At 57.9% G+C, this 27,963-nt stretch overlaps 2 protein-coding genes across 9 annotated transcripts in view; one reads left to right on the forward strand and one right to left on the reverse strand.

Moving 5' to 3' along the window:
* CDH23 (cadherin related 23) overlaps positions 1–27,963 on the reverse strand; it is a 404,613-nt gene that overhangs the window by 88,870 nt on the left and 287,780 nt on the right. For all 8 annotated transcript variants that reach the window (XM_087863049.1, XM_087863048.1, XM_087863050.1 and 5 more), the window contains 9 exons: positions 26,152–26,264; positions 24,838–24,945; positions 18,734–18,923; positions 18,256–18,401; positions 15,842–16,061; positions 14,266–14,418; positions 12,297–12,410; positions 8,911–9,059; positions 67–127 (listed from right to left, as the gene is read on the reverse strand). In XM_087863049.1, coding sequence (XP_087719175.1) covers positions 67–127; positions 8,911–9,059; positions 12,297–12,410; positions 14,266–14,418; positions 15,842–16,061; positions 18,256–18,401; positions 18,734–18,923; positions 24,838–24,945; positions 26,152–26,264 — 1,254 coding nt within the window. The remainder of the gene's footprint in view (positions 1–66; positions 128–8,910; positions 9,060–12,296; positions 12,411–14,265; positions 14,419–15,841; positions 16,062–18,255; positions 18,402–18,733; positions 18,924–24,837; positions 24,946–26,151; positions 26,265–27,963) is intronic.
* On the forward strand, positions 3,557–7,565 carry C6H10orf105 (chromosome 6 C10orf105 homolog). Its single transcript, XM_045783608.2, has 2 exons — positions 3,557–3,672; positions 5,465–7,565. Exon 2 carries the CDS (start codon positions 5,470–5,472, stop codon positions 5,839–5,841), a length of 372 nt encoding a protein of 123 aa, XP_045639564.1. The 5' UTR covers positions 3,557–3,672; positions 5,465–5,469; the 3' UTR covers positions 5,842–7,565.

The raw sequence follows: 27,963 nt of genomic DNA on the forward strand, positions 1-27,963 counted from the left end.
TGGAGAAGCCCCGCCACCCTGAGGGCAGGAGCGCCGGCCCTCTCTGTCCTAGGGCAGCCCACTCACCGTGAAGGATGCGGTACCACACACGCCCAAACTCGCCCTCGTCTGCATCTGTGGCTTTCAACTGAGGGAGAACGAGACACGCGGTCACTCCTAGCATTCCACCCCACAGGGAGAGAAGACCGTGTGTGAAGCCCCTTTCCTGCCGCCACACCACCCCCAGCCCACCCGGCACAACCCAGGGTTTCCCACAGAAGCTGGGGGTCTGAGAGAGAAGGACACGTCTGTCTGTCTCGTCTCCCACGAGGACACCCGTTGATGGCAGGGGACCTGCCATCTCTGCTCCTTGATCCTCCGCCAGGGTCCTGGGGAGGATGGGGGAGCAGGTGGAGGATGGCATGGTAGCTCTCCGGATCTGGGCTCGACGAGGTCAGCCCATAGGAACCCACTTTCCTCCTTCAGCCTTTTGAGATCCCCGGAGCCTCATCTGGGGGGCTGGATTGGGTGGCTGCTTCTTGCCCACACTTTCCTGGTCTGAAGCCATTCTGGCCACACTGAGTCCCAGGGGGGCACTGTGTACCATAACAGCCACTTCGCCGAAACCCAGAAATCCCACCTCCCACCGGGTCGCTCTATCTTCAATCACCCACACATTCGCTCCGGTCTGGTTTCAGGCCACTCTCCACCCCGCCCCCCCACCGCCCGTCTTGCTTGGTTGTGCCTCAGGCTCACGCACGGTCTCTGATGGAACTTGGGGGCATGCTGTTCTCACTCAGAGACACTACGCGGTGTTTATCCCTCTTCATACGGAGTCCAGCCTTGAGGCTGCTGGCAGAGTCAAGGTTGGCCCCAAGGCGAGTCCTCTTAAATCAAGAACCGACCACCTACTCTCCCCGCTATACACCTGAAGTGAGTAGAGAGATTGCTCCCCTGGAAGGTGATGCAGGAAGTCTTGACACCGCGTGGCTGGGAAGTCCCAGGGCCTCGGGATCTTGTCTCGATTGGTGGTGAATTGCTTTGTGATGCCCTGGACCCCACACTTCTTCTGGATCTGCCCTCCTCTCACCACCTCTCACTGCGACCCTGTGGTACGCACTGGGGCTGCCATGTTCTTACGGACCATGGCCAGCAGTGACTGGTCCGGGAGAAGGGACCTGATCGAGACTGGGTCAATCTCACCCTTCGCTGCAATTTTGGACCTTGGGCCCAGAGAAAGAGCAAGTCCATCTTCCTACTGGTGAGAACTGAGACTATGTGAGCTCATCTCCTCGCCAGCTCTGCCCCAGCCGCACGGATCTCCTGACTACTTCTTGAATGCTAAGTGCATGCTGTTTCCCCCACTGGCCAGCTCTCCCCCAGGTATCGGCATGCTCACTCTCTCATGTCCTCCAGATCTCTGCTCAAATGCCAGCTTCTCGTCCGGCCTTCCCTGAGCCTTCTCTGTGGAATTGCATTCCCCACTCCAGCACCTAGGCAGTCCCCACCCCCACCAGCTGCTGACATACTGCATCCTTGCTTAGTGTCTATATTCCCACAGAAGACGGGCCTTTGTCCACTGCTATCTCCCCAGTCTCCAGAACAATGGCCCTGGCACTGTGCCCACTGTGTTGTATTTCTGGGGCCTTGGAGGAGTTCCTTGAAGGGGAAGCTGCTCAAGACTTAGGCTCCTCTGCAGGGAGCTGGCTGCTGGGGAGGCTGCGGGGACACGCTGGCTTCCGGGAAGAAAGAAGGCTGGGGGAAGGGCATGCGTGTGTGGGTGTGCGTGTGTGTGTGTGTGGGGGGGTACGTGGGTGTGCGTGCGTGTGTGTGTGTGTGTGTGTGGTGTGGGGAGGGCTGGAAAGCCACCACCTGGAGGGGCTCCAGGAGCCCACCCAAACTATAGGAGCAAGCCATGGCTGTCCCTCAATCCTGTGCTTTCTGCCCTAAGATCTCTCGGACCTTTGAAAATGTCTCTCACCCCTCACTTCTGCAGCCAGACACCTTCAAAGGGCAGGTGCTTTCCTGGGAAGCTGAGGGCAAGCCTGGAAGGTGAGGGGCCCAGAGACGCAGGAGGGGAGGAGGGGCCCGGGGGGTTGCCAGGGCTTCTCCCTCTGCTGCTGGGCTGCAGCCCCTCTCCCCTCTTCCCTCTCCCGGGTAACCCGGAGGCTGGCAGGCACTGAATAGCAAGCCGTTGGCTGCCGACCATACCATTCAGACACCCGATGGGGGAAGGTGAGAGCTGCTGCAGAGACTGGGAAACCCTCCCCATGGCTCCCCAGTGCCTCCACCCTGGCCCCTTCGAGGGCTCCAAGGAGACAGGCTGGAGTGAGGCCCTGGGAGGGCTTGGGAGCGACCAGGCTCCTCTGCATGGCTCCCCTCTCCCTCTGCCCGGTCCAGTTGCCATCCCTACCCTCTTGGCTGTCCCCTCCCCCAAGGCAGGGCCAAAACTCTCCCAGACAAAGCCAGGGCTAGCTGAAGAGTGAGTGAAGACGGCCCGCTCTGCCCGGCCTGGTTGACTGAGGGGCACAGGGCACGGCAGAGTCCAGGGCAGGCTGGGGTCACGGTTGGCACCTGCTGCTCCTTGGCCCTCCCGTGGACAGCTAAGACGACCTTTCTACCCAGCTTGGGACTGCTGAGCGCTGGCTCTGAGGTCAGTGCTCGGGGGACTGCAGGAAAAGCCTTGGTGAAGAAAGTGGGGCCAGACCCTTGCTGGGGTACTCTGGGGAGGATGTGAGTGTGCGCTCAGACCTGGGGAATCCCTCTGCTTTTGTAGAGAGTGGAAACGGCCCAGTGAAGGATAGTGACTAGCTCAAGGCCACACAGCAAGATGTATTCTGAGGCTAGTCCCTCTGCTCCAGCGGGTACTGCACTATGGAGTTCCAAGGAAAGAAAGAAGGTTCTAGACTGAACTTGCTATGTCTAGAGCAGGGCCTGCCAGTGTGCCCTGGGCTTGTGGGCAGGGAGAAGCTTCAACTGCCCTTAAGACTATCCTAGCACTGGTCTGATGGAGGCCTCTTTTCCCTGCAAGCAGCTGGCCCTTGGAGGATCAGAGGGGCTGCAAAGGGACCGGTGTGTTCCAGGGCGGGTGGCTTGATATTTTCAAGCGCTTTAGACTCTCTTGCTTCCGAGAAAACTATGAAAATGCTAATTATAACCTCATTTATCTTTTTATTAAAGTGCTTGCCCAGGGACCGAAGACTGGACCAGCTTTGCTAGCCCGATCGGATCTCCAGATCCATGTGAGGGCCTTGCGATAATATCAGGGCTAACAGGACTGAGACGCCTCCCACTTCTGATTGTCCTTTTCTCACTCCCTGCCAAATACTGTCCAGAGGATGATAGAGGGCCAGTTTTCTCCCTGTGGGAGATGGTGGTGGGCACACCCCATCCCTCTCCATGCTCATATTCAAGGGCGGGCCAACCCACGTATGGCTGCCCAGCCAGAGCGCTTTCTAGGCCCAATGCCTGAAAGGCAGAGGCCGTGGGCAGCTAGACAGGCATCAAAATTTCCAGCTGGGAGCTGGGAGGGGTCGTGTTCTGTCTGGAAACGCTGGAAGGAGTGGTGGCAGGGAATGGGTGGGAGGTGGGGGGGAGTGCCCTGGATGCCCTAGTTGGCTGGGCAGAGGGCGAGGCTGCAGGCAGGAAGGAGGCTGAGCACAGGGAGCCGGGAGTGAGGTCCTGCCGCTGCTGGTGAGTGCCTGGGGTGGGGACGGGGGGCTCCAGGGGGCGGGGGCAGGGTGGCCCCTCGCTGGTCCCCACTGCCTGCTGACACAGACTCTGCAGCCCACGTTCAGAGGCTTGGCATGACTCCGCTGAGCGCCATGCTAGAAACTCAACTGAAAGCTTATTCTAAGCTGCGAGCTGGGGGAGAAGGAGGGCAACTTGCCGTCCCTCATCACAGGAAAGTCTCCAAGGTCAAAGAGAAAGAAATGATGGTTTTTTACTAAGACCCTCTTTGGGACTTCCTGTCCTGTGTCTGTAGAAATCAAAGGTCATCCACGCTGGCCTGCGACTGGAGGTATGCCTGTCTGTTTTGTGTGGCTTGTTCTAGCATTTTAAATATTTGAAAATTCATTTCAAATTTTTGGGGGGTCAAGTTTGTTTACTTTGCAGTATATCCTCCCTCCCCCGCCCCTCTCTTGCTTTAACCAAATTTGAATCAGTTGTCAATATTTAAACATCAGGGACATTTGCCTGAAAAATCCAGATTTCTGGCTTCTCTTGGGAAACTGGAAGGGCTGACCACACCAGGCCAGCGTTTCATCAGCCTGGCCGAGGCACCCCCACCTCTGCGAGGGGGCTCTCTGCGTAGACCTGCCACCAGCCCTCTGTGGTCACACGTTACCTAGTGGTCAGGCTCCATGGGTATTTTCATCTGCAACCCCAGACATATTGAACCGGAAGCTCAGTCGGATTTTCCATCTCCAGAGATGCTCTGCTGAGGTCCCTTTAGTGGAATAGTCATGAGTGATAACAGGTGACTGGTGTCTGGGGGGCGTTTTGAGCCCCACCTTGTCAACTCTGGAGCTCTCTTGGTGGATTATTTCTCACCTGTTCTAGGAGCGGCTCAGTGATCCCAGAGGACTGGGTGCCATAGGGCCAGGAGTCTGGAAACCTGGTTCCGGCCTTTGCTTGGCCATGGCTCACAGTGTGGGTTTGGGCTTGGCCTTCCCTTATTTGGGTCTCGGTTTCCTTACTTGTCATGGGAGCAGGCTGGGCTGCAGTGGGAAGCACTAACAGGAATGCCCAGGGGACCAGGCAGGTGAAATAAGGTGTGTAGTGGACCTGTGGGGGAGTATGGTGATCTGGGGGCCAGATCTGTCTGAAGGGGGCAACTGCTGCTCGGCCTCAGCTACTGGGTGCCAGGCGGCAACTGGCCCTGTGTTGCCATTGTCGAAATTCTGGAATTTCAAGAGAAGCCAGATATCTAGATATTTATGTGAAATAGCTTGGTTTTAAAAGTCTGTGACTTAAAATATTCACAATTAATTGAAATTCATAAAAACACTAGAACGACCGAAGAAACACACCTGTAGGCCACCAGTTTGCAGCCCCGACGTTAGATAATTGTCAGGGTCCTTGCCAGCTGCAGCATCCTGTAACTGATGACTTGTTCCAGGTCAGAGAGCAACCAATTGATGGAGTTGGTTGTATGTTCCCAGGTTTTCAGGTGTAAGACTGTTGTAATTCATGAGAACTGATTTTCCAGGCCAAGAGGCATTACCCTCCCATCTCCTCTGTGGCAGGTGGGCAGGGGATATAGAAGAAAAAGGAGCTGGGTTCAGGCCCAGCTCCATCCCTTTCTGCTGTGTGACCTGAGACGTGTCAACCTCTCTGGTCCTCACTGTTCCACCCTGTAAAATGGCCATGATGCTGTCCGCAGCTCATTGAGCAGCATGCGGCTCCCATCAACGTGCCCTTCCCTTGCCCGCCCTGGGTCCAGCTGCATTGCCTCTGAGCTCCCGTCCCCTTCCTGTTGCAGAAGCCATGAGCACACAGCGTCCCAGCCCCCTCGCCTTCCTCACGGCTCCTGTCACGCCCGGCAGCCCCACAGAGGCAGCTGACCCCCTCCCCATGCTCATCGCCCTCGCCTGCATCTTCCTCCTGCTGGCCAGCTGTCTGCTGTTCATGACCCTCTGCAAACCGGCCGCGCTGGACCCGACCCAGCGCCGGGCTAGGGAGTGCATGCCCCACCACCCCGGGAGCTCCAGCGAGCCGCAGCTCAGGCTCTGGAAGCGCCTGGGCTCTCTGCGCCGCTCCCTTCATAGCTTCCGCCGAGGCAGGCCTGCTCCGCGACGCCCCCTGCCGGGCTGTGATGACGGCCGCGACTGTGACTGCACAGAATCTACCAAGATGTGACCGGGTGGCCCTGCCTGCCTCGGACAGAGCCTGGAACCTGGGGCTGCCGAAGGACGTGGGCCACACGTTCAGCCCCAGTGGTCCCGTGTCCCTGGGCCCGTGGCCTTTCCCAGAGACAGCCCTGGGAGGAGAACCTGGCTCTCTGCGGACCCTCTAGTGGCTGCCGGCTGAAAGACTGCCGGGCCGACTGCGGGGCCAGAGGGGACAACGTGGGGCCCCCAGTACCGCCCTCTGGCAACCAGGCACCAACCACCCCCGGGAAACAATGCCCCTGCTTCTCAACAGAAGTCCCGCTCACCCTCCCAGGTGCCAAAGCCCAGCCTGGATTCCAGTTTGAGCTGCCAAATGGCCAAAGGTTCCCTCCAGTCAAATGAAATACTGTGCCCACATGGGGGGCAAGGTACTGTCTTGCCCTCTGTGCCAACTCAGTGCCCAAGGCAAGAGGAAAGCCAGGGACTCCTCTCCTTGGAATTCCTGGGCCCCACCAGCATTCGCCTAATAATCCCTGGGAGCAGTCAGCACCTTCGTGGTGGGTGAGATGCCTGGGTGCCTCCTGGGAGGAGGGCAAGCAGGAGGCTTCCAACGCTGCCCAGCCAATCGCCATCTTGACAGCCATCTTGGTGGCCCCCCTTGGAGGTGCTGACGTTACAATGGACCAGGAAGGGGCTGAGAATGGGTTAAGGAGCTCCTTGAGATGTCAGGACCCGTGCTGTGTCAGAGTGGAGGGAGGCATTGCCAGAAGCTAGAGGTGATGCCGCCTGGGCTCTGAGGACACGCCATAGTGCTCCTGCCCCACCCAGGGCAGGAGGCATCCTCCCTTTGGGGTAGGAGGGTCCAGACCTCTCCAGGACAGCACCCCAGGTTTGAAGCACACGAGGTCTGCTGAGTTTTTGGCAATTACATCATTGACTGGCTACCTGTCAAAGCAATCCCACCCTAGAGCGGACTTCTCAGCATTCCAAACCCCCAAACTCTACCCAGGGCCGTGGCTGTACATTCTGGGTCCCAGATTTGGAGAACGGACAGAGTGGTTCTGAGCTGTCTACCTCCTGCTCCCAGAGAGTCAGCTTGCCAGGGCCGCCTGGTGCCCTGCCACAGGGCTGCCCCAGCCCCCCTGCTGTGACTCATGGTGCGGCCAGCCAGCCAGGTCTTCTCAAAGAGGGAGCTCCAGCTTTGCCACTTCTTCCCAACCGTTCCAGCTCCAGAACCATCCCTGGTTCCCAACTGCTGGCTAGAGAAAGCCAGAGCTCTCTAGTCTGACGTTCAGTGCCCTGGGAGCTGGCTCCAAACTATCTTTCCAGCCTCACCTTGATCCAAGCCTCCAGACAAACTGAACTTCCTGCCCTCCCCAGGCTGTGGCTTATGCTGCGCAAGGCACCCCCTCCGTGAGGCCACCTTTGCTCCCCGGCTGAAAGCCACCTCCCACCTGGAACCAGCCCTACTCTTTCCATCTCTCAGAGGGAGGGCAGGGATCACTTCCTCTCAGCGGTGTGGGCGACCCACATCTATGTCCCCTCCTTCCTACGGGCCTGGAAGCTTGCACGGAGTGAGACTACGTCCAACCTCTCACGGGACCAGCTCCAGGCACAGAAGTATGAACGTCATCTCCATCTCCAGAGTGAAGGGTGGCCCCACCTCAGTGTGTCCCCACTCCCAAAGCTTAAGGAGTCCTGGGGCGGGGGGCATCTTCTTCCCTCACGTGCCCCTAGACAGAATCTTTGTCTCCGGACATGGTGGTGAGGTGAGGCTCACTGTACCTTCAAAGAGTGAGGTCACCTTGGCCAGAAACTTCCAGGGCCTTGGAGAAGTCACTAATGTCTGAACTTCTCCCTTAGAAATGGGGAGAATCTGGGCTGCCCTGTCTCACTCCTGGGCTCTAGGATTTCAGGCTGTGTCATGTCAGGTAAAGAGAAACCAATTCTTCAGGTTTAGAAAGAGGGGCAGGCCTCATTCCACAGACATTTGTTACCCTCTCCCCTTCCGGCTTGTTAACTTTGTCCTGGTTCCCCTCCCAGGGCCTCCTGACACACCCCAGGATGAATCTGGCCTACAGTCACTGGCCCAGGACTAGGTGCTCTCTTCCTGGAGACCAGGGTTGGGGGCAAGGCTTCCCGGCGGGACTGAAGGAGATGCGAAAGCTGGGGATGGACAGGGGGACCCTCACAGTACTGGCCATACTCCCAGGCATGTCTCCACTTTGGTCCTGGGAGACAGTTGGTTAGTGGGGTGGCCGGTGTGAGGCTAGAGGAGAAGCTGAGCCCCAGAGGAAGCTCAGGGCTTACTCCTTCTGGAACCGGCCCCGGCCTCTGGTACATCCCTGCAGTTTCCTGGACTCTCCGGGCCTCTGGGAGTCAGAACCCTGCTCCCAGCCCATTCCCTGCCAGGCCCCCGGCTCCGACGCAGGGAGCTGGACATGCTTCCAGCCCCTCCCGATCCTGGGAGCCTGCCCCAGTGGACAGGCCCAGATTTGCTGCGTTTGGCTCAGCATCCGCCTCCACAGCTGGCGAAGAGGGTAATCCCGGCCTCCCTGCCCACCCAGAAACGGAGGCATCCAGGGCCAGCTGGGGGAGGGCACCCGAACCTCCTTTTCAGGTCCTCCCCTTTCTCCCTTGGAGACTCATAGCCCTCGCTCCTGCTCCCTGGGCAAAGGAGCTCTTTCTTCTCGTGCCTGTTTACTTCCCAAGAGGGGAGCTTTGGCCAAGGGCCCCATGAAAGCCTCTCTGTTCCGGGCCTCGCTGGGCCCTGGCCATCTCCCCTCACCTCCTTTCGGGAAAATGTGACAGCTCCATCCCCTTGCTGCTTTGAAAGGCCCTCTGGGTGGTGTAGGGGAAGAGGAGAGGGCTTCCTTCTGTTTTTGGGGGGAGCCGGGGTGCTGTCGTAGGCAACAGAAACTAAAGGCCTGCTCTCCCCAGGAGGGAGGACGGCGCCTGGCTACTTCCGGGGCAGCCGCTGGACCCTCTCCTGTTTCCATCCCTCCACGTGGCATCCGGGCCACGATGACACCGAGCCTGTATGCAGCCCTGCCTGCCCCCAGCCCACCAGCTGCCCCAGGGGGCTACGGCCACCTGCCTGCACGATGCTGTGTCCCTCAGGGATGTCCTCGGGGACGCTGGCCTCATAGCTGCTCTGCAGAAAGATGGGCCGGTTGTCGTTCACGTCCAGGACGGTGACAAACACGGTGGCCGTCCCCGTGCGCCGCTTACCTACGGGGCCGTTGTCTGTGGGAGTCGAAGGCGGACGGGTCGTTAGCAGCTGCCTGACGGGCAAATTCCCTGGGCGTGTATCCTGTTCATGCCACCTACTCTGGCCTTTGTGAGGGGTGGCTCTTTCCCTTTTTAGATCGAGAACAGCACTAACAAGGCCTACCATGTCCCAGGCGCTCTTCTAACTCGTTCAGTCCTCACAGGAAGCATGTGCAGTAGGTGCTGTTATTATCAGCCCCACTTTACAGAGAAGGTCACTGAGGCACAAAGCGGTTCCTTGGTGGCCCCCAGAACATAGACCCATGTCAGGTCCCTGGCATCGTCGGAGTGCAAACTCATTAGGAAAAAGTGTCTTTGAAGATGTAACGAAGTTAAGAACCTGGACCTGGGGTATCCCGGACTGTCTGCGTGGGCCACAGACCCAATGACAAGGGTCCGTAAGAGGAAAGGGCAGAAGGAGATTCGATTCAGAGAGAAGGTCATGTTAAGTCAGAGGCACGGACTGGATTTTGCAGGCACGAGCCAAGGAATACTTAGAGCCACCAGAAACTGGAGGGGTCAAGGAGGGGATCCCCTCTAGAGCCCCTCAACAGCAGAATGCAGCCCTGCTGACACCTTAAAATTTGAACTTGTGGCCTCCAGAGCCATGAGGAAATAAATTCCTACTCTTTTAAGCTACCTAGTTTGTGGTAACTTGTTGTAGCTGCCCGAGGAGAAGGAAGCAGGTACGGAGGTCACCAGCCAACGGCTCTCAGGGCCAGGCGGGTGAGACCCGCGGGTGCACACGTGGGAGGGCCGACCCCGACAGGCAGCTCGGCTCTCTCCAGCCCACAGTGGACAGGCAGAGGGTAGACCCAGTGACCCAGTGACACGAGGTCTTCTGATCTCTCCAGAGAAACTGAACATCTGAGCTTCTTCTTCTTCTTTTTTTTTTTTTTTAAGATTTTATTTATTTATTTGACAGAGATAGAGACAGCCAGTGAGAGAGGGAACACAAGCAGGTGGAGTGGGAGAGGAAGAAGCAGGCTCCCAGCAGAGGAGCCTGATGCGGGGCTCGATCCCATAACGCCAGGATCACGCCCTGAGCCGAAGGCAGACGCTTAATGGTTGAGCCACCCAGGTGCCCCTGAACATCTGAGCTTCTACATAAAATCTCCTGGTTTTTCAATGTTCCCAGCTAACTGTCATTCTGTATGAAACAAGATACAGGTCAAACATGCCTACAGGACAGAGTGGGCCTCTGGGCCCTGGGCACTCAGGGACATAAGTCCTGCTCGATTTCTAAGCCTAAGGCGTCCAGGGGTTCTGCGCCTTCGGTTCCCTGCAGGACCCTCCCAGGGCTGGGGATGTGGCTCAGCCCCAGGGGCGGCTGTCAGGTTGCCGTCCCTGGAGGAAGGAGCGTGTGCCCTGTGCTACCTGTCCGGGTGAGGGTGGTCAGCCCAGGGAAGAGTACAGGTAGCTGGCGTTGGCTGCGGAAGAGGGGTGACTCCGTCCTTCTTCCCAGGCCAGCTGACCACATGCTGGGGCACAGTTGCCTCTCCCGCGGTAGGTGATCTTGCCGTCCTAAGCTCCTCTCCAAGCCCAGCCTCCCACTGCCCTGGAGGTCCTGCTTCCTTGGCCCGGCTGAGGACAGTATGCGCTGGCAGGCCCCATCCCAGGCCTGAGCCTGAGTCCTCTCCTCCTGCCAGATGCTTGATGCAGCGGGAATGAGGGGTCTGGGCATGGGTGGGCTGGGAGGGGCTGCTGGCTGGAAAGAGGGAGGCACAGAGAGCTCACTCCCTCTCCCCTGCAGCTTTACTGCAGATGTTGGACTGGGTGCTCCTTGGGGGGGAGGGCACAGGCCTCCTCACACCCTTCTTCCCATCCAGAGCCTTCATGGGCTCCCTACTGCCTAGAGACCAGAGCCCAAGTTGCTGGCCCAATGTTCAGGCCTCTAGGAGCGGGCCCTACCTGACTGCAGCCTCCTCCGACCCAGTGTACGTCACGCCATGAGCCGGCTGCTCACACACACGCACACACATGCACGCATGCACGCACGCACAGCTCTTTCCCACAGCCAGCTCTCTGCCTGGGCTGGCTCCTCTGCCTGAAAGGCCCTCCCCGCTTCTTGACTTACTGAAACCTGACCTGGCCTTCAAGGTGGTGACAGGCAGGTATCTGTCCAGTCCTGGAGAACCCTCTGAGAACCCTACCTTCCTCACTCTGAGGCCTGGGCTTCGGGGCAGGTCTGCCCATCCCCCGGCACCAGAGACAGGCATGTGATTAAGGTCTAACTAGCACATCTCTCCTCCCTTGGCCTAGATGAGGGCTTCAGGGACAGGCTCTGGGGCAGATGAACTCCTTAGAGCTCCTTGGGGGCTTCAGCTGGGAAGACCAGCAAAGAGACAATGCTCTCTCCCTGCTGCTGCTCTTGAACCCAAAAGGATTAAGGCCAGGGCTGCAGCAACCACTGGCCACTCCGTCAGCCAGAGAATGAGGGCAACACACGGAGGCAGAGCTGGCCACTGCGGAGAGACTGAGGCCTCATGGTACCACCCGGGCCCCAAATCCAGTCCTACCTGAAGCTCCATCGCCCTATTGACTGGTTTTGTGAGCCCATATTGCTTAAGGTAGCTTGTTTTAAAACTTGCAACTGAGGGGCGCCTGGGGGGCTCAGTTGTTAAGCGTCTGCCTTCGGCTCAGGTCATGATCCCAGGGTCCTGGGATTGAGCCCCGCATCGGGCTCCCTGCTCCTCTGGGAGCCTGCTTCTTCCTCTCCCGTTCCCCCTGCTGGTGTTCCCTCTCGCTGGCTGTCTCTGTCAAATAAATTAAATCTTAAACAAACAAACAAAAAAAACAATAAAAAAAACTTACAACCGAGACTCCTAACTGATCCAAAGACATTCCCAGCTGCCTCTTCCTCTAAGAAGGCTTTCTTGATCACACCCTTCCCCTAACATGTTTCTACATCCCTTTGTGCCTGATATTCTGGGCTTTCCCCTCCCCCTTTCTGCCTCACTTGGCCTGGTGTTGCAGTGATCTGTCTACACCCCACCATCTGAGCGGCTTGCATGTAGCACTGCAGGCTAAGCCCCCGGCCCGCCAGGGCTCAGTGATACGCTGGATGTCCGGCTGCCCTTTCTCCACTGACGTCAAGACACAGCCTCTGCTCAAGGCCTGGCTCCTGGGGTCAGGCCCGGCTGGCCCTCGAAGGGCACCCCACTAGACTGCCCAGAGCCATGCTGGTGGTGTGCAGGTAGGGTTGGGGCATACCGATGGCCTCCAGGACAAGTGTGTATGCGGCTGTGGTCTCCCGGTCCAGGCTTACTACTGTTCTCACAACGGCGTCACGGTAGCCAACGCTGAACTTCCCATCCACGTTTCCACCTGTGGGCCAAAGACAATGAAGCCTCTGTGAGGAACCAGGGAAAGGGCGGTGGCACCCCAGCTCTGCTCCTGGGCCAGGACATTCCAGGGGTAGTCGGGGAAGAGAAGGCCATGCTGCCCGTTTAGCCCTGCCTGAGGACAGGGTTCAGGGGTTGGGGGTGGGGCTCTGATGAGGGTGTGGCTTGTGTGGGCTCAGGTGGGGGTGCCAAACGCCTGAAATCATAAGGGGTGAACATTCATTAAGCACCTTCTGCATACCAGGCACTTCATGTGGATTCTTCCATCTCATTTGTACTATCATAAGACCACTTCGCAGAGAGGGAAATCAGTCCTTTAGTGAGGCTATGTGTGTTGCCCTGGGTTACAGTCACCTAGTTTGGGTGTAAGACTCCAACCTGGCATTCTGATTCCTGAGCCTGCACCCTTCACTCTGCCGCCTGCCCATCAGGTAGGAGTGTCTGAGCAGTTAACCTGGGTTGAGGCTTTTATAGGTGGCCGGGGACTTTGGGTCAGCTAAGATTTTTCCAGGTCCCTAATCTTGGACTCTCTGAGTGGGGACTCCTGGAGGCTCCATGGAGTGAAGAGTAGGGGCAGGTGGCCAGGGTGGGATGTGGGAGGGTCTCCTCTCCAAGGTGGACAGGAAAGGACTCCATCTGAACTGTGAAGACCCCTCCTCAGCCAGCTGGCAGGCTATGTGGCATTCTGGGCAGCAGAGGGCGCTGAGGCACCGGCCTTGGGCCAGCTTGGTCCAGGACCCTGCTCGGCTCCTTGAAGAATGAGCAAATTAAAATCTAAGAGTCCCAGCTGGGAGGGCTCTCAGCAGGTCAGCAGGAACTGGCCACTTTGGGGTGCTGGGAAATCATCCTGGGAGCTGCCAGGTGCTCTCTTTTCCTTACGGGGTTTGCCCCTGGGGAAAAGCCCTGACCCCTTTGTGGATAGTCTGAAGCACCATTCACATGGACAAAATCTGGATCCTAGGGGGTGGGGGAGAAACTGAGGCACCAGTGGTGCTGGGTGCTGACCCGTGACTGGTCCACGTGGGGGGGGTCTTTTCTTGGAGAAGTGTTGAGGACTAGACTGTGAAGAGGCGGCCTGAGGGTGCTGGGGCTCTTTAGGGAGGAGAGGGAGGGAAAGATCTGGAAAGGAGAGGCTGAGGGCTACTGCAAGCAGGGATGGGCTGTGAAGCTGGGATTCCTTGCTCCAGGGGCAGAGGCGTCAGGGAGACTGGTGCGTGCACTGAATGCATGTGCAGACACCTATGTGCATACAAGCTGGTGGGTAACGAGGCTGCAGGCAGGCCATGGACAGAGAGAAGACCGAGCCAGTAATGTGGCCGAGGGACAGCTAAGGAATGTGAAAGAATTGCCCCCCAGCATCCCAGCATCTCAGGTGTGTCTGGGACTAAAGCATGCTGGGCAACCATTCTAATCCAGGCATGACTAATACACGGCATGTTTACCACCACCTCCCAAGCCTACCGTCACGGCAGATATCACTAATTGATCATGACCCCCCATTCTCCTGTTGAGCCAGGACATGGCCTCATAGGACTTCTCCACAGCTCTCTACTGGGTATTTGTGAGCTAAACCCATTTTATTTAGAAATACTGAAACCATCAGTCTCTAAACAGACAGGAATTCTCATGAGTGAAGGGTCCCTGGGGAAGGACAAGACCACAGTCTTCCAGTCACGGCTTTATCACCTTGACATGAGGGTGGAGGGGGGCAGGGCTCCTCCCCAGGAGTCATGGGCTCTACCTCCCTCCAGACTGAACCTCGGTAAGTTCCCCCAATTTCTGAATAGGTTTGGGCGGCCCCCAGGGAGCCAGGCCAGAGGAGGGTGGCGGCAGGGCACCTGTGATGAAGTAGCTGAGCTCGGCATTGAGGCCCGCATCACTGTCCGTGCAGTTCAGCCAGACCACCCGGAACTCGCGCGGCACGTCCTCGGACACGGACACGTTGTATGTGGCCGGGAAGAAGGTGGGCGTCTCGTCGTTCACGTCCAGCACTGTGGGCAGAGTCAGCGCACGGGGCTAGGCCTGGCTTCTGCTCCAGGGAGCCCGGCGCCAGAGGCGGTGAGTGACACGTCTCGGTGGTGAGCTGAGGGCCCCACGCCTGCCACGGTCAGGGCAGAGGTGACCAGAGCTCCTCAGCCTCCTACGGCCCTGTTCCCCGGGCGGTTCGGCGCTGCTGCAGGCATCCAAGCCAGGAGAGAAAACCCCAGGGCCTCTCTCCAGTACGTGCCTCACAACAAGAGCGGTGAGGACGACGGCGAGGACCGTGACATCTCAGCTCTTCCCCCGCGTCGAGCCTGTGCTAAGTGCTTCCCAGGCAGCACCCCGTGTGCCCCTCCTAACACCCTCAGGAGGCAGGCATTCTTAGACACAGCAGATCGGGGAGGGGACAGGAGCTCAGAGCAGTTGAGTCACTTGTCCAAGTCACATAGCAAGTGGGTGGCAGGGTTGGGGTCTCGGGGAGGCCCACCCCTAGTCTGTCATGAGGTCCCAGGAAAACAGCTGGCTTTGAGGGTTACTCCCACCCCCCTGCAAGAAAAGTTTAATTTCCCTTAAAGATTTGTTTTCTCAGCTGATGGGGCTTGGGACAATCTTCACAGTGAAATGACCTTACGTCCCCACTTTGGCTCCTCGTTGTGATAACACCAGGGGAAATGATGGGCTTGTTTAAGGACCTGGTTTCTGCGGAGGCGTGGAGAAAAAGCTTCTCTGAGAGGACTGAGCACCTCCCTTGCAGTCACTGGCACACAAGCGGGTCCCCACACTGGCACCGGGAACCCACAAGGCAAGCGTGGGACCAACAGATGAGAGAACGCCTGGGCATAGCCTGTGACTAAGGAGGGCACACGGTTGTACGGAGCTAACCCCCACCGGCCCCGAGCCCGCGGAGGCCGGCAGCAGCCAGAGAACAGGCCCCATCTTGCCCGCCACGCTCTGTACTTAATTTCCCTGTGGTTAGTGCTGCCCCTTTGGCAGCAACTTGAGCCAATGTCCCTGCTTTGTCCCAAGGATTAAAGATACGACCAGAACAGAGGAGCAATCCTAAGTGGCCTTGGCCCTGCCCCTCCCCTGCCTGCAGCTAACCCCGAGGGCCCCACCCACCCCTGCGCAAGTCCTCTCTGCTCTTCGCCAGGTTCAAAGACGCTGGGAGGGATCGGGAACCTTGGCAGTGGGTCCAGGCCCCGGGGGGTACTGAAGGCAGTGGCTCGGTGGGGAGAAGGCTCTGCTGGCATTTTGGACTTGGTGGAAGCAAACACTGTGCTGAATGGCATGGTTGAGGAGGTGTCCTCGTTAGCAAGGCACCCTGTGTCCCCATAGACAGGGACAGCAGCAGCGGTCGTGGGCTCCCCAGCCGGCCCGGCACTGCTCCAGGGCCCAAGCGCTCACCGCGTGGTAGGAGGCACCCCCGCCCCTCACCTCGGATGGTGAGCGTGCTGGTGGCGCTCTTGGTGGGTGTGCCCGCATCGCTGGCCACGACGCGCAGCTGGTACTCGGCGATGCGCTCGCGGTCCAGCTCCGCGCTGGTGACCACCGCGCCACTGGTGCTGTTGATGAGGAAGTCCATGCGGGGCATGCCCACCTGCATGCGGTAGGACACCAGCCCGTTCAGGCCCTCGTCCAGGTCGACGGCCACCACCTGACGGAAAGCAGGGGCCACGTGAGGGGTGGGGGCAGGAGGACTTTGCGCCTGAGCAGGACCCCCCCTCCTTCCCACTGACCCACGCTCAGCTCTAGCCAGACACGCCCGCTTCCCTCAGCGCCTTGGGCCAGGCCACTACTGTGCCCAGTGCCCCTCTCCAGATGCTAAGAGCGCAGCACGTCAGAGCTGAAGGCATCCAGATACGTCAGGTGGGACCAGGGGGCGGGGTGGGGAAGGCACTTCCTAGAACGAGAGCCTCGCTCCCCATAGCCTTCCCCTTCAACACCCTGTTCTCCTCCTTGGCAAGCCCCCCCAGTTGGACCCTGGCTGGCTCAGGGCTCCGAACTGCATCGGGTTCTAGCAGGCTTCCTGGCTGCTGGTCAGACAATAAGATGATGGAAAGGCGCAGTGTTTAAGTCACTTGATGATTTATTATTTTGAAAGCGTCGTTCGAGGCCATGTGTAGGCAAGCACCTTCCAGATCCCTACACTGTTCCCATCTGCTCCTCCAGTCCTGAGGAGAGCTCTCCTGACTCAAGACCCTGATACATTGAAAGTTTCACAGAAGATTCAAACCCTTTGAGCAAATGTGAGGAACAGTTAAAATAGAAGCTTTGGATTAGGCCAAGATCTAAAGAGTGAAAGACGTCAAGGTCATCTACTCTAACTCACATCCAACAAGCTGGACAAGAGGGTGTCCACTCAGCTTGAATGCTTTCCAGGATGGGGGGCTCACTACTTCTAATTTACCTGCATACAGTGCTAATTCCTGGAGAAAGTTCTAACACCCATCCAACGGAAATCACTATCCGTCCAGGTTGTGGGGGGGGGGGGGGTTGGGGAATGCATGGCTCCTGTCAGAACCCTCTTCCTGTATCTGAGGACGGTTCCCAAGCTAAATGCTCCAGCTCCTTCAACCGTCTTTCCACGCCTGAGCCAGTTCCTCTGTGAACTCAGAAGCTGCGCTATCTGCACTGTCTCTGAGCCCCTGGAGAACGGGCTGGGAGGGGGGAGCCCATTGCTTCTCTTACCCCCCCCCCCCATTTGGGGACTGCTCCTCAGGGACTGGCTGCAGTTCCCTGGCTTGCAGCTCCCCCTGCTGGGCGTTTGGGAGAATGTCCTGCTGGAGAGATGGCTCCCTGGGACCTTCAAAGACCGCTGCTAATCTCCTCTCACAGATGAAGAAACTGAGGCACAGCAGGCCTGCAGGGCATCGCCAAAGTTACCCACTGTGGCATCCCGACAACCCTGTCTTCTTCGAGTGGGATCAGGCTAAACCTTTGCCACTGGATCCCGCTGTGCCTCAGGTATAAACCCCCACGACAGACACCTGACAACGAGCACGTCAGCCACCCTGGATCTCCCGCAGTCCAAGTACCACCTTGCTGGACATGCGTGTCTGGCTGAATCCCCACGGCACAGCCAGGCAGGTACGAGTAGGAGCCCTATTTCGCAGGTGAGAAAACCGAGGCCCCGTGAGGTTGTTTGCTCTAGGTCACACAGCACACGAGTAGAGGAGCTGGGATCAGCGCTCATGTTGGGTGCGCTCCAAAGCCCATGCTCTTAATCACGAGGGCCTTCCGGCATCTCTAAAGGGCACCATCCTTCCGGAATGAGCCCCTTCAGGGCCTCCTTGACAGAGGGTGATGGAGCAGGAGGCAGAGGGGCCGGGTTCAAGATCAGGCCCTACCTCTTCTTGGCCCCAAGTCTCTTTAAGTCTCCTGCCAAGTGGGGTGAGTACCCCCCCCAGCTGTGTGGAGCTGCCTTGGGGCTGAAGGGAGAGTGACCTGCCTACAGAGGCAGGGCACCTGGGTGACACCCATCAACCTTCTCTGTGTTCTAGAACCAGCTACAGGCTTGGGGTGTTGAGGCTCTTGGGCCAGACTTTCATAATCAGTACCTGCTTGACTTGGCTTCCCAGAATCCTGTCATCTCCCTTGGCACTTTCCCTCCACCATCCAAATTCACCTGTCCTTTAAGACCCAGCTCAAGCCCCTCCTCCTCCAGGAAGCCTTCCATCACATCTCTCAGAGCACTGGCTCTCCAAGCCTGGCACAGACTGTGTCCTGTCTGGTGATCTCGGCTGGCATCCCCTGCTAGGTGCCCAGGGCCTCCTCTGCCCTCTTGTTGGCTGGGTGAGATGAGGTGAGGGAGACAGATCAGGAGCTCAGGCCAGGAAGGGGAAACTCACCTGGTAGACAGAGACCCCGGCTGGAGTGCCTTCCAGCACCTCAGCCACGAAAGGCAGGTTCTGGAAAGTGGGGTCGTTGTCGTTGAGGTCCAAGAGGTTCACAAACACCGTGGCACTGCTCGTGGCTCTCAGAGGGGGACTGCCACCTGGGGGCGCCGGGGAGAGGGAGAGAGGGGTGCAAAAGAGACAGGGAGAAAGGGGAGTGGGGAGAGGGAGGCAGGCTCAGTGACGTTTCATCCCAGGGTTCCCTCCAGGGAGCAGCCCGGGCCTTGCACCCCCAGCCACCCCCACCCCCTGAGGGTACCCTGGGGGCCCCGCCACTGGCAGGTGGGTGTTACCGCATCCTTAGTGATCATGACACAGCCCTCCTGTACCCAGGCCTCAGGACCCAGGGAGGACAAGTCAGCGGGAGAGGCCCCCAGGACCTTGAGAGTCAGGGGCCACCGCCAAGGTGTGTGGGGCTGCGGGGGGCACGTACAGTCGGTGACGGCGATGATAATCTTGCGCATCAGCTCCGCCTCGCGGGGGTCGGGGTTCTCCCGATCCAGCATCACGTGCGTGGTGCGGATCTTGCCCGTGCTGCTGTTGAGGCTGTAGAACTCGTTGGGTGGCTGGATGCTGTACACCAGGGTGCCGTTCTCCCCCAGGTCCGGGTCCACGGCCACCACCTGCCCAGGACGGAGCCCATCCTCCACTGAGCCCGGCGTGCCCGGGCTGCCTGCCCAGGTTGTCTGAGCTCACGCTCCAGTCCCTCCCTCCCTCCGGGCTCCAGTAGGTGGGCTGCTGGGGGATGGGAGGCAGGACGTTCACAGGATGGGTCAGCAGTGGAAGTCTGGAGCTCCTGGGCTTCTTCACCCCCTCAGTCTTACCCTTAGGCCAGGCCCTTTTCCCACTTAAGCGCCAGCCTTCTGATGTGTAGCAGCGGCCCCTGGCACGCACCAGTCTATGGGAAGCGCTCCGCAGCTCACTCAGGCCGGGCCCTCCTGTACGAGTACCCCGGGGAGGGGGCAGCCCCGTGAGGAGATCTACAACGATGTGCATTTCACGCACGAGGCTCAGCGAGGCTCCCAAGGTCTCTTAGCCTGAAGCGGCCCTGCTGTCCCTCCGGAGCCCACCCCACGCTAGCAGCCAGCAGGCCACGCCGTCCACACATGTTCGTGTCACTGCTTTCCAGACATGTGGGGTAACACGTTCGTGGGCTTTGGGAGAAGCAGGGGGTGCCCAGTAGGTCCCTGATCATGGAATTCTTTGGGGATTAGGAATTCTTCGGGAAGCTGGGAAGGGCTGAAGAGGCTGAACCTTTGGCTGAGCTTTGGGAAGACTCTGAAACCCTGGATTTGGGGAACCGGATCCTTCTCAAACCTTCTCTTCCTTCCTTTGAACTCTTCAGGAGGCAATTTGAAAAGAATTAGGCTTCTGTGACACCAGGAATGACAGGGCAGGGGAAGGGAGCCGTGGACAAGCCACCCGGGTTTAGAGGGTAGGTCCCAGCAAGTTGGGGCTGTTGTGGGGCTGGGTGGGGGGGAAGGCTGGAGGAGAGAGGGGGCTGAGTCTCCCTGCCTGAGAAGGGGGAGGTCCTTTAACTCTCCAGGCCCCCCACTTGGCTCCCCACCCATAAGTGCCCTCCTAACCCAGGGCAACGGCCATAACCCCTTCTCTCTCCGTCCCCACGACTGCCAATCTCCCGCTTTGCAGAAAACCTCTCTAGCATGTACCACTCCCAAGGGGAGGCAGAACTCAGGGAGGCACGGGCCAGGCTCAAGGTCACACAGCACGGGCCTTGAGGCTGACCCAGCTCCCACCCTGGAGGCCTCCCAGGGTCCCAGGACGGCAGCAGTACCCGCTCTACAGCTCATCCCTTGTCCTGTGCTGCAGAGCTCACTGTGGCACCAGAGGTGGACAAGATCAATGGCAGGGGGGTGGTGACCGCAGTCCCCAGGGCCGCATCAGGACAGTGTCATTCTTAACTCCAGGATACTCGGCGATGACAGCCTGGCCTCATCAGCCCCTTCATCTTACTTGATGTGGGGCATTTTGTGCTTTGGCAGCAGAATCTGTCCCTCCTCTGGCTTAGTCCCCTGCCGGAGGTGTCTCTGGGGCCACCAGACCAGAACAGACAGATGGGCTGTCCTGGCCGAGGGCCCCCATCTAGCCCCCGGATCTGGAGTGGCCAGGGAGAGAGGCCCGAGCTGGCACTGAGCCCTGAGCCCCACAGGGCCTCCTCCTGCCTCAGAGAGGTGGGAGGGGAGCGGGTGCACCAGGCTGCACCAGGGAGCAGGGGTGCGGGGAAGGCCCGAGGGGCCCTTGCTGTGCTATGGGGCAGGTCACCTTAGTTTCCCCAGTCTCTAAAAGGGGACCCCTGCATTCACAACAGGAGGCGGGGCTCTTAGGCACGTTGGGTGTCACTTCAGCCAGGCAAGTCATTCCACTGTTGGACAAAGGCAACCAGCAAGCCTTGCATTTCTGCAGCGCGTCTCTGGGGGGGGGGGGGGCTTATTCCCATTTTTCCGGATGGGGAAACTGAGGTACAGAGCAGTTAAACGACCTGTTCCTGGCTAGCAGCTTGTTGCTGAACATGCGGAGATCAGTTTTACATGATTGGGGGGGGGGGTTCTCTTCTCTTCCTGCCCCTGAGTGCTAGTGCCCAAGGGTGCCTGGGGTAGCTGCTTCCAAGGGACCCTAGGTGGGGGCTGGTCCCCAGCTTCCACCTCTCGGCCCACTCCCTGGCAGGGTGGGGGCACAGGAGCAGGCTGCCGGCTGTGGCCCCTCCTGCAGGCTCCCCCTCCCGGGGCAACTGTGCAGAGTCTCAGCACTCTCCCTCTTCATTTCCCGTGTCACACTGTCGTTTTTCTCTCTCCCTCTCCCCTCTCTTATTTTGCTGGAGGGCTTTGAAAGGCTCTAAATCAATGCCCATCAGCCAGGTCCTTGAAGGAGCCTGCAGGAGCCAGGAGGGAGGGGTGGGCCAAAATCTCACTTGCAAACGGAGAAGGGCCACGCTGCAAGCTCACAACGGGGCAGGTGCATGCCCTGGGTGCACGGACGTGCATGCCGACACACGCGCGGGGACAGCTCCTAGGGCACCAGGATGCAGGCACACGCTTGTCTACACACAGCTCTCACAAGTCATTGGCATTTGGGAGAGTTGTGGGGCGCACACCCTGATCTCCCTCTGATAAGGAAGACCCGACCTGGCCTGGCAGAGCTGGGGGGCCAGGTAAAGTGAGGAAGAAAGGTGAACAATCCCTCAAGGACTAGCATTTGCCAGTGCTTGAATTCCTACAATGCACCTGGCACTGCGCTAGGCACGGGGGTTCAACAGCAAGCAAGACGGCTCTGATTCCTGCAGGGGAGGCGTGGTGACCACCACTATCACGAATCTATCACTCACCTATCACTCACCGGGTGGCTGGTTAAATACGGACCGTAACTCTATCAGGGGACTTCTACTAGCCCCATTCTCTAGGTAAGAAAATTACAGCACAGAAAGGTGAGGTGACTTGCCTAAGGTCGCAGAGCTGGTAAGGAATGTGTCTGGGATTAGACCCTAGACATTCTGGGACCAGAGGCTGCCCGCTTAATCACTAAGCTACAGTGCGTCAGAATAAGCTAGCAACCTAACAAAGAAATAAACGCAGAGGTGGGATCAGCTCCGGAAGAAACAGTGTAGAGAGCGGGCAGGGCTATGTGAGGCAGGGTGGTCAGGGAGGGCCTCTCCGAAGAAGCGGGATTTTAGGCTGGGACAGGTAGAGGAGAAAGAGGTAGCCCTGGGAAAAGCAGGGGTGGGGGGTAGAGGGAGAGGAATGCTCTGCAGGCAGAGGGAAGGGCTTGTGCAGAGTGTCTCGGGGAGGAAGAGTTTACTGGGTTCCGGAGGCTGAGAGGCCAGCATGCATGGTTGGGGGCACTGAGTGTGGGAAAGGTGGTGGGACAGGTGTCGGAGGTGGGCAGCCCCTATGCAAACATGGCCTCCTCCTTGACGTCACCTCTGGGTCAGCTGCCCCTCCCCAACTCCCTTTCTCCATCTCAGCCACAGCCCCCACTTCACCCAGGGCCACTGCGTGGCCTTAGAAGGCTTCACAGAGCCCCCGTTGGTATTACAGCATACCCACATATAAATGCCTACAAACCATAAAATTTAACCAGATTTTACGACTATTCCTTTTGAAATTATTTCGCCATGACAAATTGGACTAATAGATGGGCTTCTTGATTTCTAGTTTCCTGGCCACCATTCAACATAGCTGGGAATTCCAGAGAATTCTGAAAATTCTTAAGAATTCTAGAAAATCTAACCTACAACTTGTCTTTAAATGCAATGAAATTTTTTCAAACACTAATTGTCATAATATATTTGGCAGATGTTTGATATAACAAGTTCTCATTTTGAGTTCGCCCTTTTCTGTTTGAACTTCTGAGTCACGATATTTTGTTTTCAGGTCTCAGACATGGAAACACTTGGGGGTCCCCACCCTGTAGCCGCCCCACACCAGGGGAGGAACGGCCCTGAGATGCCCTTACTGAGTGGTGGGTTCACATGTCCGTCTCCCTGGAGGTAAAGGAGGGGCATGTCCCTCCGGAAGAACTGTGGCTCTAACACAGGGTGGGATGGGAACCAGTGGTGGGTTCAAGCAGAAAAGTGACAGAAAGCTCCCTGAAAATGGAAGGGAGCCTTGCTGCTCCCTGTACTCCTGAGCTTGGCGGAAACAGGGCCTGGCACACAGCAGGGGCCCACTGAAGTTCTGCTGAGGTTCCTGGAGAGTGACAGCCCTGGGTAGCAGGCCTCCGGCCTCTTGTCCACACCTGCTAATGGCTCAGAAGGCTGTGAGGAAGGCTGGAGACCCACAGAGGGCCACTGGGGACCAGATCCTGGGAAATGCCCAAGGTCAAGTGCAGTCTCAGTCCAGCAAACCTCTTGGTCTGGCAGGTGGATTCTTCAAAAACAGCTGGTGTCCCATGCAGCCATTTTCTCCCAGAGACACCTGTCTCAAGTGACACCCCCCTCAGTTCCTTCTGCAAGGACTTTCACAGAGACATAAAGCAAAGGTAGGAGTTGACCAGAAAGGTGTTCCGAGGTAGGCTCTTTTGGGGTCCCAGAGGGGGAGTTGTCTTGGCTAAACCCCAAGTGCCCACGAGATGGCAGCAGAGAGTACCCACAAGCTCTCGAGCCCTAGAGAGAGCGGAGGAACCAGCCTAAGGTAGTGGTTTCCACACCCGGTCCTTTGCTTGAAAGAATCCTCACCCGGGGCCTTTGAAAACCAGATTCCAGGCCCTACTGGAATCTCTGGGAGAGGACCCACTCCCCAAGTGAAAGTCATTCAGATCTTGAACACGTGGAAAGGAGGACAGGAAGCTCCCTTTGACACTGACATCCTCCCCCTTCTAGACTCTGTCCCTACTGGCTGTGGTTGGTGAGGGGTCGGGGTGGGGAGGCTAGGCCTCACCAGGGTGGGGCAACCTTCCTGAAGAGCTGGATGTGAAATTTTCCCTCCCTTCTCTCATCCCACCCACGTTCTCCAGGTACTCAGGACCTCAGCCACCTGTCAGGACACCCTGAACCAGCAGAGATGGAGGGCTGGGCCGGGTAGTTTCCACATCAGACAGACCCGGGCTCAAGTCCTGACACAACCTCTTACTAGCTCTGGGACCCTGGGCAGACCCCTCAAACTCCAAGACCCAGTTTCCTCCATAGCCCAACGGGAGCCCTGAGTCCACCTGCCCCGTGAGATCGTGATGAGGATGAGAGCAAATGCAGGAGGAGGCCTCGGGCAGTGCCCGGCACACTGCGGCACTCAGTACGTGGGGTTCCCACGGACTATCAGGTTCACGTCTGTCACAGCTGGCTCAGTGGCTCTGGGGCTGGACCCTGGGGAAAAACCACCTCAAATGAAACCAAATGGGGCACAAGGGTGAGGGGAGACGACCTCACACGTGTGAACCCCAGAGCCGATCAAGGGGGGTGCTCAACCCTGGCTTTTCTCATCTTCCCCAGGACGCTGGCTCCAGTCCAGACTCCTGAGACTTTGGCCAAATCTCCCCTGCTCCCCAGTCTGAGTCCTATCCCTGCACACAGCGTACACAGGGGCATGGGCAAACCTGGAATATTCCTGGGCGAACTTCAGACACCCCACTGGGGTGGCCCTGGGGTCTGCCTTTGGGGACAGTAGCGGTGAAGGAAAGGTGGGGGACAGAGCCTACATTGTATGGCTTGAGGAGGTGGCTGGCACCTTGCCAGGGAGGGTGGGGGCACTCCTGTGGGCACAGACGGAGACACAGCCTTGGCAAGTGTGCTTACTAGCTGAACCAGCCCTAGCTGCCTCAGCGCTGTCCCTGAGCTGCTCGCGCTCCCTTTGACAAAGCCTGAAGAAGCCCACTGCCTCTGAGGACCAGGCGAGGGCTTTTCCCCAGCCTCTGACTACCTTCCACTACGCAAGAGAGCTTCCAGAATTCTGCTCCGTGATGCTGGCTCAGAGGGAAACAGGAAGTCCGTCGGTCCCACATGGGCCGGCCCGTAGGGCTCACGCGGGAATGGCAGACACCCCGAGCAGGGCAGCCTGGCAGTTCTGCTGTCCCACCACCACCACTTACCGTGGTCACATCGGAGTCTGGAGGGGTCATCTCCACCAGGTTGATGTAGTAGGGGGCATCCTTCCAGGTGGGGTGGTTGTCATTGATGTCCAGGAGGGTGATGTTCACCTGCAGGGCCACGAGGGACAGAGGGGGAGGAGCCTGGCTGAGCAGTGCGGAGGTGGGGGGACCACGAGAGAGCACACTCTGGGGCCTATGGGACATCTCAGCCAGAATTCCATGGGCTCCACCCACTTTGGGGGCCTCGGGGCAGGCCCTGGGCTTTCTAGCAGCAGAGAGCCAGTTCCCTCCAGGAGGAGACAGTTTAGCAGAGGGATGAATGCCATGACCCCTGAAGTTCTTCCTGTAACCGGGGACATCTCTCAGCCAATCCAGGCTTGGCAGAAGGTGACAGACAGGGTCGGGGACCTGGCAGGATCCCTTGAGATTCCATCAGTCTCAGCCAAGAGCCAAGCAATTTCCCTGCTCACTTGCCACCCAGGTAAATTATTTATAGGGCTCAGAATCCTATTAGCAGCGGTCTCCCAGGATGAAATGGGGTTCTGGGGATTTTTCTGCCAAGTCCCTGGCCAGCCGACACCAACCCCCACCCCTCTGGCAAAGCAAGGATGGGGGACAGCTGCTGTGGGTAGGGTAAGGGCCAGGCAGAGAGGTCAGGGAGGGCTCCTGAGGGAGAGCCAGAGAAGTCAAGTAGGATCAAAGAGGGGAGGTGGCTAGAGGGACTTGTCAGTGGGTCTTCCTACTTCCTCTCCGTAGGTGGCTTCCTGCTTCTCACTGCCCCCTGGACCCCCTATCTCTTCTGCAGCCTAGAGCTCAATCAGGACCCTCAGATATCCTTTCTCTAGCTCCTTATATCTGAGGCACCTTGGTGGGATGGCAAGGCCTTGGATGGGGGTTCTGGGCCTTGATGGGTCCTACTTACTCATGGGAGGGAAACCTAGGCATCATTTCAGCACCAGGTCAGGGGCCCTGCTTCCTGTTCGGATCCACTCCTTCTGGCAGGAATACCTGCTCCTTGTAGGAGCCCCGAGGGAGGGGTCTCTGGAGCTCATCCAGACTTGCCCAGCTGGTCTTTTGGGGACAGGGGAGGAACATTTGTCCCTCCTGGGCCCCCCCATGTCCCAGGTGGGAATGCCTTTCTGCCCCCTAGCTGCAGTGGCCCTAGGGCTGACCTTGGCTGACGGTGAGCTGGGAACTGTCACCCTCACCCCGCTCCCAGTGCATCAGGACACAGGTGCAACCTGCAGATGGGCTGGGGAGCAGCGCCTGGGCGGCAGGTGGGGAGCAGGGGGCACGGGAGGGGTGGGCACTCACAGTGGCAATGCCGGTTTTCTGGTTGTGGCCCACACCCCCGTCCACGGCTCTCACAATGAGGATGTATTCAGACTTGGTCTCACGGTCAAGCAGGGAGGTGGTAGTGATTTCGCCTGCAGGACAGAGGGATGGGGTGGGCCGGGGAGAGGGCAGGGAAGGAAGGAGAGAGTGAGGGACATGGGCACGATGTGGCAGTGTGGGTGCAAGTGTGTCTCCGTGTGTGTGCACATGCTGGGGGTGTGGGGTGGCGCTCTTGAGGGGAGAGAAGGTAGCACGCATGCCCTGGGAACCGGAACCTCCGAGATGGCAATATAACCCCCCGACAGGGAAGCATTTTTGTGTGGGGGACAATGTAGGCGGATGAGAGGGCTAAGAGCTGGGGAATAGGGAGGGAGCAGCCTGGCCTCAAGCTCGGTCACAAAAGACCTCTTTTTCAGACTTCTGACATGATCTTACTGGCGCTGTCACTTGGGACTTGTTACTTAAATCCTCCGTGCCTCAGTTTCCTCATCTGGTCAAAAGGGAAAAGTAATAAGGGGCTGTCGGGGGATTAATCTGGTCGACATCACAGAAGGCTTAGAACGGTGCCTGGCACTGTTTGTTCAGAAAGTCACAGAAAAACAGAGACGACACCAAAATGGATGATGTGTTTTACACACGTTCACACTGGTGACTCATTACTGGGCAAGTCAACCCATAACGCATTCAGAATAGTCATAATTTCCGCAGTGACCTTATAACATGATTCTCTTGCCCTGAGGTGTTTTTTTTTTTTAGTGTATAAGCGAGTTGTTCCATTAACTACAAACATTTAAAACTGACCACTTATCGGTCTGTTTTGGCTTTTCTTTGTATTTTGGTGTAACTGAAACACGGAGGTCCCCCTGGTAGCGTGGAGTGGTGTGCTGGTGTTTGATAACTGGCTCCCCAAAGGAAGCAAAAATAAATAAATAAATAAAGCAAGCATTTGCTGATTTCCATGGTGTTAACAGTCCCACCAGGGCCACTGTAAGTGACTTGATGGCCTGGAACAAGGAGTGGAGGAGATGCTTGAACTTGGCTCTCGGGAGCAGGTGTGAGCCGGTCCCTGCCAGCCTCACACATGGTAGGCAGGCTGTGTACCTTTGACCTGGGCCGTGGCAGAGAGCTATGCTTTGAGGACAGTAAGGCCCAGATCCGAATTCCGATTATGGCCCTTTCTATACGTTTGGCCTTGGAAAAGTTAATTTCTTCGAGCCTCAATTTTCTCATCTGTAAAATGGAGATTAGTATGCCTTCCAACCAGAGCTCTTGTGAGGATTAAATAATTTAATAATCAACAGAGCTATGGGTAAAGCTCCCAGCACACAGAAAACGCTTACTGCCTTCTCCAGACTCTGAGAATTCCCCAAGGCAGGGAGTGGATACCATCCATTATTTTTATCCCCCTTGCCTGAGCTGTGCCTCCTGAGGCAAGTTACTCAACTTCTCTGTGCACGGTTTATTCTACCATAAAATAAGGGAGCTGCACCAGATGGCCTCACATCTCCCTCCCTGCCACTCTGGCCTGTCCCCTGACCTGCGCAGGGCTGAGCGGGGAGCTGGGGGTGGGGACAGGGCCGTGAAGTCACTAAGGCCAGAAACAAAAGACTGGCAAAGGTCGGCCCACCAGGCCATGTTCCTTGCTGGGGAGGTGTCGATTAATTGGCAGGGCGAGGAAGAAATTAATCTCTAAAAAGTTTTAAACATGAACTTGTCGGCATGATAGATGGCTCCTCCTGTCTGGGAAATTAGATCCAATTAAGGCCACCTTTGTGGAGCGGGCCTGGCTAA

This window comes from Ursus americanus, chromosome 6 (genome assembly GCF_024610735.1).
Source record: "Ursus americanus isolate L20-20 chromosome 6, mUrsAme1.1.p, whole genome shotgun sequence".
In the NCBI taxonomy this organism is placed as follows: domain Eukaryota; kingdom Metazoa; phylum Chordata; class Mammalia; order Carnivora; family Ursidae; genus Ursus; species Ursus americanus.